Source organism: Saccoglossus kowalevskii, chromosome 3 (assembly GCF_978046115.1).
Source record: "Saccoglossus kowalevskii chromosome 3, keSacKowa6.1, whole genome shotgun sequence".
Classification (NCBI taxonomy): Eukaryota; Metazoa; Hemichordata; class Enteropneusta; family Harrimaniidae; genus Saccoglossus; species Saccoglossus kowalevskii.
In genome coordinates this window covers 14,057,439-14,068,690 of record NC_140643.1, presented here as the reverse complement: position 1 = coordinate 14,068,690, position 11,252 = coordinate 14,057,439, and the positions used below count along the sequence as shown (strand labels likewise).

Genomic DNA, 11,252 nt, shown 5'->3' with positions numbered 1-11,252 from the left:
TGTTCGAAGTCTTGATTTAATTGAGGGCATCAATGTTCATTTAAGGTATTGCCAATTTGTTTGTACTTTTATATAAAGGGTCCATTAACACGAACGAATAAAACATCTCTACTTTAGAAAGTTCGAATTTCAAAATCGTCATTATATATTGGTTTTTTTATTACACTCTCTCGCTTTTCAATGAACCCGAAGTCAAACCACTTGGATGAGGTGTGTTTTGTATGTATTTATGAGTACAACCAAGAAAATAGATTCAGTATCGTCTGTCGTTCAACTTTCCTACATAAGTTAGTTTAAGGTGTGATTTGTATTCACATGTCTAGGTACTAAAGTTAGTCAGTGAAACAAATAGCTTAGCCCCCTTATGTTTTAAATGGAACAGTAGCCCGTACAGTATAATGGCCTGTTTATTCTATACCATACAGTAGTATTGTATGAAATAACAAGGCTGAAATGAGTTTATGTTGTTCATTAATCAGAAAGAAATAGTGAATTTGCGTCTTGCTATTTATTTCTCGAATCTCATAAATTGTCTTCTGATACAAGCATGGAAATAGTTGTATAATGGAAAGATATTTTGTCATCGTTGATTTCATGATAGCATCAACATTCTATTACAAGCGATGTATATAATACAGATTGCAGAAACCAAATTATAAATAAAATACAAAAGGTTTCCACTGACCTAATCGTCGAGCTGGAGGGTATGATTTTTTGTTTGACCGCAGAACAACATCCGATAATTTTCCACATCCTATTGTGCGAGTAGAGTGTGTCAGGTTTGTGACAAGTACAGAACAACACTAAATTCCCTAAACAGGTGAGACACATACATCTGCATGGATCAACTTTATGACAATTGGGATTCACAACATTTATGCAAGTCGGAGCTGCAATTGAATCCATCTGCAACATTTAATAAAGCACTTTTACCGATCGTTGCGACAAGCATTGCAGTGGAAGCTCATGACGACGTGAGTAAACATTATATGTTTGCTTATAACCAACACAATATTTATCTTAAACATCAAACAATAACTGAATACGTCTTTTAAGCCATCTGAAAAGTAACGTGTCTAACACCACAAAAAGCATGAATACGCGAACAGTTGTTGCCCGATTTCATTGAGATATGAACTCAAAATTAATTGAAAACAAAATATAAAATCGTTTTGAAGTATCATTCATATTTTATGAATAATTGGCCGGTGAAAACAGAGTACTATAATTTATAACAAAATTCTTCTTCACCACTTTGTAAAAGAACTAAACAATTCAAAAACTATCTATTTTTGAGAACATTGTCTTCTTTTTTTCATGTTTTATTAGCAGTAAAAAATATCAACACAATGGATTTTGTTTATTTAACAGTCACGTGACGTAATTAACGATGACATTAGTGTTTGGAATAATTTGTTGATATAATGTTGCAAGGGCTACAGTAACATGTACAAATTTTTTAGTCACTAATCAGTATAATTTGTTTTATTCAGGCTTTTTCTGTTTTGCCCAACGAAAGTCTACTATATCTTTGAAAGTAAGAGATGTCAAGATCGACAATATTACATACATAGTACTGCCAGTACTGGGTCACATGTGAAAACAAAAGTACAATTTGACATATCAATACAATTTGAAATCAGTGCCACTCCGGCAAACTTAGGTTCGCTACCTTGAAAAACATGAGGTAATATTTTGGCCGCAAGTTATGTATTTTGAGCTAAATTTCTGAAATCCATGAATCTGTTTTGTGATGTGCGGAATAACAAACGAATGGGAACTAAATATAGAAAATAACTGATAAAATCAGGAAATAAACAAATCTCACACAGGGTCTATCGAGGTAGTCACCTATCAGGTCTCAATTGATAAATCATGTTTTTGGGGGTTAGGCGCTTAGTCGAGCACCCTATGTACCGGATCAGGAAGCAATACTTTTAAATGAATGAGAAAACAGAAATGATCACGATTACGATATATAAAATAATTTAGTGGGGCACCCGGACTGTCGGACGCACCAACGCCTATTTTTTTCGAAGATTCCGAAGATTTCAGTTAGGAATATCCTGAGTGGGACTTCGCTATGAACAGAAGCCAACAGACTGCTAACAATCCTTGTCTAAAACAAGGCTTGTGTATAACCCAATCTATATCAATATAAAAATAAAATGGAATAAAACACCAGTTGAACAATTAAATTCTGCAAAATAAATTATGAGTAAACAAATAATTGTTTGCCAAATCTAGCATGATAAATATTAAAGGAACCTTTATTTTCGCCTAAAACACTTTAAGAACATGCTTTAACAAAACATGCATTTTCCCTAGAAATGAATCATGTAAAAATTGTACACAAGGAATGATTGAAGTTGAACATTTCTTCATGGAATGTACAAAATATAGAAAACAGAATTTGTTTTCAAGTGTTGAAAAAGTGTTACTCGGAGATGAAATGGCCATTGAAATAAATAATATTTATAAATAAATATTTATTTGGAGCAATGATAAACCGTGATGAATCGTTTGAGAGCATTATGAGAGCAGCTAGACAGGTTTGACTTGCATGGGCTGTAGAGGAAACAGACACATCATAACATCAGTGTTAACTGTATGACCATTATTACACCTGGGTAGGCTGCCTTGCACGAGTTGTAGAAAAACACAACACAACAAAACTGATAATTATATAATCACTATATCAGCTACACATGCTCTATATGTGAGGGTTTTGGAAACAAATGCACACAACAATGACAACTGTGTTTTCACTGTAGCAGCTACACAAACCGACTTTGCCTGGGGCTGTGAAAAAATAAGCACATCTTAACATTCGCATACATTCGACTATATAGAAATCAGCACATTAGTAATAAATACACTTTTGTAGCATCACATTGTTCAAATATCATTCTACTTGAATTATTATTACTTCAAGTGCAAGATTCAGCAGTACTGGTTATAGGTGATTTAATGAACTGGATATCTTGTCCTCTTATATTCCATGATCACAATAACTGGACATCATGTGATCAAGTGAATTTGTTGTTGATATTTGTTGTCAATAACTGTTGCTACAATACTAAGGTTACACTTAAAATATAACTATATAACAACTTTTGCGCGTGAACAAGAACTTGAACACAATCGAATGAACACAATAAAATGAGTGTAAAGAAGAAAAACTATTGTCGATTAAAAAAAACGTTTGGTTGATTTAAAATGCTTGTTTCCAAGTAAAGTCAAGCAGGGATGAGTAACTATCTACTGCTTATGTTTTACAAATCAAAGGATACAGGTAAATATCATTTCCAAAGTACCACCCTCCACTATATATAGCACGTAATCAGGACATTTTGTAACACTCTGATAATTGATATTAAAACTGTATGTTTTTGGATGTGTTAATAGTAATAAATGTTAGCCAGGGCCTAATGTGTGGATCGCACCTGTGAATCACAGGATGATATTGTTCTTTTGTTTTCCACCGAGTCTTGTATATGCATAACCAATGTATTTTAATGGAAATATTTATTTCTATAGTTGCTCTTACTGTTTTGATCAAGCTAAAATTATTGTTATATATTATATTTAATAGAGCAATTTACTTAATAGTTCACTTGAATACAGCATTGTTTTGTCTTTCATAACTGTAAGTTACACTTTCTGAAGTGAAATTATATGGTAGAGTTACAAGTACAGTGGTTGTCGATGTACAACTTTTTTTTTCATGTTGTCCATGTAAATAATGAACAATCAACCCAGAATGGCTCAGTAATTTGTCTGCTAAAATGAAGTTATTTAAACAAATTGTTCTTTAGCTGTTAATGTTGCGTTCTTCAGTTGCACGTATGTGTGCAATTCATCGAATAAGGGGCAATATATAGTCATCTGGCTCACATGATTGGTTCAAAAGTTTCATACTGTTGATTCAAAGCTTTTTCTATTCTACATGCATGCACTTGCATACTTTTAAACACTAAACATACATACATGCATACATGAATATGAAGATTGCAAAAATAGTACATTCGTATTGATCAAAACTTGTTGCACAGTATTGTTGTAATATAGCCACAAATGTCACATATAATGTCACAAACATTCCTTAAAAATATAATTGTTTCGAACCATTCAAGTTGATCATTTACTAGAAATAAGTAAATGAGATAATCGAAACTGCCAAATATATTTTGATTTGCCACCAGACTTTTCTAGTTTCTCTAATTATTACTCTGCCTTGAATTAACATCAAATACATGTTATCATTGTTGTCAGTGAACTGCACTACACTGTGTCAATGAACTATACATAACAGCAGTTTTAATATTACTATTCAGAATGTTACATTTCCCGAATAAATGCTAGACATAGTGGGTGTATTTTGTTAATACTATTCACTTGCATCGTTTGATTTGTATAACACAAGCTGTAGAAATTACTCACTCGAAATCTGAGTTGAAAGCCGACATTTTAAATTAGCCATAATTCATTTGTTCTCGTGTTTATCCTAAACATTTATATTGCTCGACTGTGTTCGTGATTTGGGTGCCCTTTCTATGGTCACATTTTTAAATCATAAGACATTGCAGTCATCAATCGTACTGGGCCACATGTGGGTCCCACTTGTCGTAACATGAACAAATACATGATTTAGTTTTGACCAATACGTCCACATTAGCAGACGGTTCTACGTTATTATGACATGATACGTTTCTATTTAGAGTTGTGTTTTAATTGGAGTTTAAGCTCAGGTTTTAATAAAGGGGAGAGGTATGCTAAATATAAATTGAATTCGATTAAATATTAATATAAATTATGAAAATAGTGAGGGTCGTCACAATGTAGGTCCTATCGTCACAAGTCGCCGTAAAGTTAAATTTAAGTCGTCACAACGTTGGGGGGGGGGCACACACACATACCTTAGTATGACATAATACCGTAAACATAGTTATCATTATAAAGTATATATCAATTTGAGCCTTGAATATTTAGTTTAACTTCTATCACTTCTATAAAATGTTCCTATTTCGGCTAACATAAATTATTGTGTTATTGCATGCCACAAGTGAAATTTTGTTATGGTAGTATCTCGCAGCTAAGAATCAAAATAAACTTGAATACACTAATTGCTAATCTAATTGCTCCCCCAACAATTGTCTCATTCCTACCCTTCACATTCACTTCTGTCCCTACATTGTAATCATAAATGTAAAGCTACTAGCAAGATTGTTAGTGATTTCTGATGCAGCCTTAATAATTGTCAAGAGGTCACTGCACCAGTTTGCATAAACTGGACAGAAAATTGCGATGAGACTAGTGTGAACAAATTAATGCCAAATAATGCAGATATTCCAACTTGTTTGGGTTCTTGAAACCAATCCAGAAATTACAATCATAGTATCTCGTAGTTGTAGAACGTAGTAGTAGTGTGGTTTGAATACATGAATCAGACAATATAATACTTTTCACGGTCAAACTAACCGATTTTATTGGGGTAATAATACATACGAGGGCATGAAGTGACTAGTGGCCTATCTCTGTTGTAAATACGCTATTTAAAATTAATTACGATCCGCAAAGACTACATGCGTTTGGACCAAGACCGAAATATGCGAAACAAACATACGGAACAACTATGCGCCTATTCTAATGTGTTTGTGGGACCTGTCACTAACCAGTCTCTTGACGCAAAGTCCGACGTTCCAATATGTGGTCACACAGAGTGTTACTCCTCACTGTAGTTTTCCGTCATCGGCAGTCCCGGTACATGTAGTCGTCTGACACCAAGGCAGATGTTTTAAACTGTGGAGAGTCAATCTTCAATGTAGTCTTCGTCTTTACCGGCGAACAACCAACATCCAATAGCACACACTTCGTCACGTTCATCCCTGAAACCCCGTGCTGCATGGAAGGAACCCCAGTAGTAAACGACAGCCACGAGGCTTGATTTAGACCCCCTTTCATAGACTCGTCCATCAGGCCAGACTATTTCACCGTCTTTGATTGGTGGATCACCGAGCATTCTCCTAGACCCCACTGCACAGCTGTATCTCAAACAAAGGACATAGTTATGCCAAACAATAACATGGCAGAATTGTTCACGCATACAAGGTGACGTCCTACCAGTGCAGCTGTCAAGGTGAATTCGTCGCTTCCGAACAGTTAACATGCACAGACTTTCACCAAGCTGTGTTAAATAAAAATCGAGATCGAAAGTGTTGCACTATCACTATGGTAACCAGATCCTGTTGAAGCACTGCAGAAATATCACCCGTCCAACGTGCTACCCGACACACGATGTAGACACACAGGGTTTGGTACACCGGCTATTATTAGTCCCAGTGAGTGTGAATATATGTATTTAACACTAAGCTAAATTGAATTGCGCATAGTCTCCCATTGAAAGCTAATTACGTGTGTATTTAGACTATCTAGGATTTATTCAAACTCGTACCACACAACTAAACTGTACAAAAAAATGCACACTTTGACAATAATTAACAATCCAATCATAGAATTGTCATGAATTTGTTTTTGCGTATCTGTTGACCGACTTAATTAGCTGATTATTAGCGAATTGCTGTGTTATGTCTGTCATCGTTTAGGCCTATTTGAAGTTTTGGACGGAACTTGGCTCAGTGATTTGGAACTAATTACCAGATAACCGCCGCTATTCAGACTACTCATTCTGACAGTTGGTATTCATAGTTATTAATGTAGTGAACGATTAATCAAAAGATATGACGTATTCAGTGCTTAGTGTGATTGGCTTTATGATTGAAGGTTACGCCTTAGAGTCTTTTTACTGTTTTGTAATTGGTTAGAGTTTTGAAAATGAATAAAGAGAGTTTGAGTTGGTCTTGGGGAGCACAGCACGATAGACGAGTCAAGGGCAGTCCTGGAGAGACGAGAGTCCAGTCCAGGGGCGAGCCTTGAGGCAGTCCAGTCTTGGGCGAGTCTTGGTTCAGCCTTGCGATAGTCTTGGGGATTTTTCCCCAGGGCTCTGTGTCTTATAGAGTGCTCGATTGACCGACTAAGGCGAGAGCTGAAACGTATTTCGTTGTGTGTGCCTTATTTGACTGTAAAGTATAAGTGGCTTTCCCGATCCCATACCTCAAGGGGACGAGATATAGAGACGAGACGAGATTCTCCCCTGACAAGTGAGGAGAAACCCCCAGGGAGAAGAATTTCCCCCTGATAGAATCTTAGAACTGCGTATTGACTGACCTAATTCTATCTTGTAGATATACTTAGATTCAACTGGCCGTTATCTCACATTGTAGTCTAACACATTATACTTGCATGCGAAAGTAGTATACGCTAATTTTCTTCATTTTATCATCAAATAAAAATTAGTTATATATTTTACTTACTGGTATTTGTCAAAGCTTTTTTTTATTGTGGGGGCGAAGATTTTATGTGAATGTCAACAAATCGAGCGCCGAAGGCCCGTGGGGTCGCGCGACAATTCTTCAGGGGTCCGGCATGCTCCCCCGTAAAAATGTTGAAATCTAGACCCTCTGAAACGCTGTTTCCTGCATTTTTGGAAGCAAATTTTGATGGTAAACTATAGGTATATTTCTCTTACAAATATAGATGAGCGTTTCACCTTATTTTATCGACCTATTTTTCGTGGGCGCCACGGTGCCGCCGCCATTGTATAATTTCTTTATGTTTCAGTTCACAATCACGTTTATATTTTTAATTGATTCTACAATATTTTTGTTTACGAGAAGTTCATTCATGAGTGGTACCCAAAGTGGAATGTGGTATAGTCATACTCATAATTTCTTACTAATTGCACGACACTTTGAATTGCTATTTTATTCATTTGTTTGGTAATTTGGTCAACTGAAAGTTATTTTTTATGGTTCCTACTCGTTTGTAAGATACACTTTCACCTATTTTACTTAAATTTGGTAGAAGGTCAAGACATACAAGTTTGACAATCCTCACCATTTGGGTTTTTCTCTTCAATGAAATGAAACCGCCAAACATTTTGGTTCAAACATGTTCTCAACTATTCTCAAGAATTTCTCATCGACTTTATTCGAACCTGGTATGAAAAAAAAATACACATGGTACGTTACTGATTATTTTTTTATTTGATTCGAAATCACCAGCCACCATGTTGGGTTCATTTTCAAGTATCCTCACCGATTTTACTGTAACTATTGTTACCTATTGTGTTTCCAGTTCACAGACAGACCAAAATATATAGAGTTGTTTTGCAGTTATGTTGTGTTATTTTTCGAACACCTCATTTACTTTTCTAGATATAAAAGAAGTCTGTTTTATTGTCAATGATCTTTTTTTAACTGGAAATTCATTAATTGTTTTCATCGTTCATTCGTTTGTAGGCGAGTCACTCGCTGGTTTGATTATGTATTTACAACTCCTTTGTAACTCTGTTTTGAGCTTCGCTGTTTACAAAATCGAAATACAGCGCTATTCACAAATGTATTCACCTTTCAGACCGTTTGACACTATAGGTAGCAGTAATAGTTCAAGTGAAACTCAACTCCATTTGATCTATTATACTTTTTTATCTCATTCTAACACCAGGCCTTTTTTCTAGTCTTTTACACATATACACAGCATTTTTTTAAAATTAAACATTTATAGGAATGTTTTATAAATCAGTGGATTTAATATATGCATGTATATTTCACGAAACTGTTTTTCATGTCGACATCTTTTGGCGATGCGTTTAACTAGCTGTCATCGAGTTTGCCCGATATAATTGACACTTGATATGTAGACACTTTAGTGAACAGCTGTCAGATATGTAAATTTATTGACAATGTTATCTATTATAAATGTTTAAAAAAATACAAGCCAAATTGAATTGATACCTGATATGTCAGATTTGTTTCTGCAATATTGACACAACTCCCAAGGGTTGTTTGCTTTGTATATTCACATCGACACATTGGTTAATTTATTCTCTGTGTCCAATTGGTAAATCAGCGAATTTTGTTACTTTGATACGAATTAAAAAAAAATATAATTTTTAAAAAATTATATTTATATGTCGATTTTAAACTTTCTTTTCGTGTGGTACATGAGTAAAACACCATTCTGCCCTTTTAAAATCCCTTTATTGAACCGACAACGAGAGTAAATTTCATATTATACACCCAACAACCAAACCCACGAATTTAACTTAATCTGCGTTTCGATGACACTAAGCTTGGTTTATAATATTCATATACTACGACCAGTTACTATCTGTCATCATCAGTGATGTGTAGATTAACATCTGCAAAATATGAAACACATTTTAATTCATCACTCGTCCGATCGCTCATTATGATACTCTTATAATAAACACTTTTTGGGATTCATACTTACTGTTTGCCAGGAACTTTCCAGCTCTCTCCAAACTCAATAGCATCTTTTACAATGACACCATCGGGTCTCTGGAAGTCATTTTTGGCATCACCATCAGCATTACCAAGTAAACCACACATCTTTCCGCGATAATAATCACCAGTGAATTCGATATTGAAATCGTGTTTCCTCCCAGTCCAGAATATCTTGAAAGTTGTGTCCTTGAGCTTGAAAGTCAGTAATGCCATGTCGCTTTTGTGTACGATGTTTATATTTTATATGGCTGCCTTAATTTCAGCTTCAGTCAATGTTCTATTGTAAATTTGTATACACGTTATGGAACCATTAAACCATTCTTGAGGAAGAAGTGCAGCGCCGGCTTGTGCATCATATTGAGTTGCTATTTCTCCTTCAAAGGGTGCCGATTCCAAATTCCCATTGAGATACAAGTGTCCCATGCCATTCTCATAATCGTAGACAACAGCCAGATGATACCATGTATTCAAAGCAGGTATTTCTTTTTCTAATGGTGTCACCGGTGGAATTCCATCTCGTTTGGTAAATTTAACGCTTGCAGACAACCCCGATGGTGCCCCGCCAGTTATCACTTGCGATATTTGAACACCCTTATCATTTAAAGTTGGATCGAAGTAAAAAATAGGAACTGGATTACCATATGGACAAACCCACGCCATGGTGGTGGTTGACCTTCGAGTGTCGAAATCATTACCATTGTTTGGAAAAACCAGATACGAGCTGGGGTTACCACGGAATTCATAAACGGTGCAACTTCGGTAAGTTTTGTATGTCAACGTTACATTGTTCCAAGGGTCAGTTGCATGATTTTGATTATCAGAGATGTCGTCAAGAAAATGTTTGTTATTCAGCGGCCAAAATGCTACAAGATCAGGCACTATTGAGAAACAAAATATTCGTTAACGTATATATAAACACTTCACATTTTAAAATACATATATGTAGGTTCTGTATTATAAGTCGTAGAATAAACATTGTAATTAACTGGGAGGTCTATCACTGACTTATATCTAGCGATTGCATAAAACCTTGTAATTAATCATAACCTTAAAAGATTTTAAATATCAAGAATGTTTTCCTTTCCAATGAGGTTTTACGACAGTACCGCATAGCCTTGACATTGTGACTTGACATTTGTTACACTTGATTCGGAATTTATGACTGATACGACAAACCCACATTTGTAAGCGAACAAAGTGTTCTTGTATATATACTCACGTGGATCATTTCGCTTTGAAAAAGTTGCCTGAAAAGTAATAGGTTTTTAATAAAACATACCAGGAGAAATAAACAAGAGAACAAAGATGAATAATAAGGTACTTGTTAGAACAGTGTAGTACGATTGAAATAATGCATGTATTGTCCCATATTACAATTTCAGGTATTACAATTTCCATTTTGTATTTCACGTCCTAACAAATCCAATGACATGAAAGGAACAATCTAATACTATGATCAAGTGAGGGAAAACACGTTATTTACAAAACATATAATGTTTACTCACATCACCATGGCCTTCCACTGCAACGAATGTCGCAACTATCAGTATGAAACGGAGCATCTTCGTATTTGGAGAACTTCAACACGAGCTTCATCAAAAGTTACAGGTAACATATACAATTGCGACTCTGACTCTTGTATATATGTTGTGGGTCTCTATTGTCATAAGTTTGATTGATGCGAGTGTATGTGTCTCACCTGTTTTGGAGATTATGCGTGGGTGTTTGTTGACGTGCGTGTGTCACAGGTCGAAAACCTGAAACTACTCTAATTTGTGCAATGGGTTGTGAAAAAAAACACGATGTAATTCTCCAATAACAACACAAAATCTGGCAAAGAGTTTAGTTGAAATCTGTAGTTTTTGTTGAATATTTTTGTTATTT

General features: G+C 35.2%; 1 protein-coding gene across 1 annotated transcript; it reads right to left on the bottom strand.

Moving 5' to 3' along the window:
• Nucleotides 1-9,079: 9,079 nt before the first annotated feature.
• Nucleotides 9,080-10,979, bottom strand: LOC102806230 (uncharacterized). The gene is made up of 4 exons (XM_006825059.3): nucleotides 10,874-10,979; nucleotides 10,588-10,615; nucleotides 9,355-10,246; nucleotides 9,080-9,262 (listed from the first exon to the last, which is right to left on the bottom strand). Exons 1-3 carry the CDS (start codon nucleotides 10,928-10,930, stop codon nucleotides 9,609-9,611), a joined length of 723 nt encoding a protein of 240 aa, XP_006825122.1. The 5' UTR covers nucleotides 10,931-10,979; the 3' UTR covers nucleotides 9,080-9,262; nucleotides 9,355-9,608.
• Nucleotides 10,980-11,252: the final 273 nt, after the last annotated feature.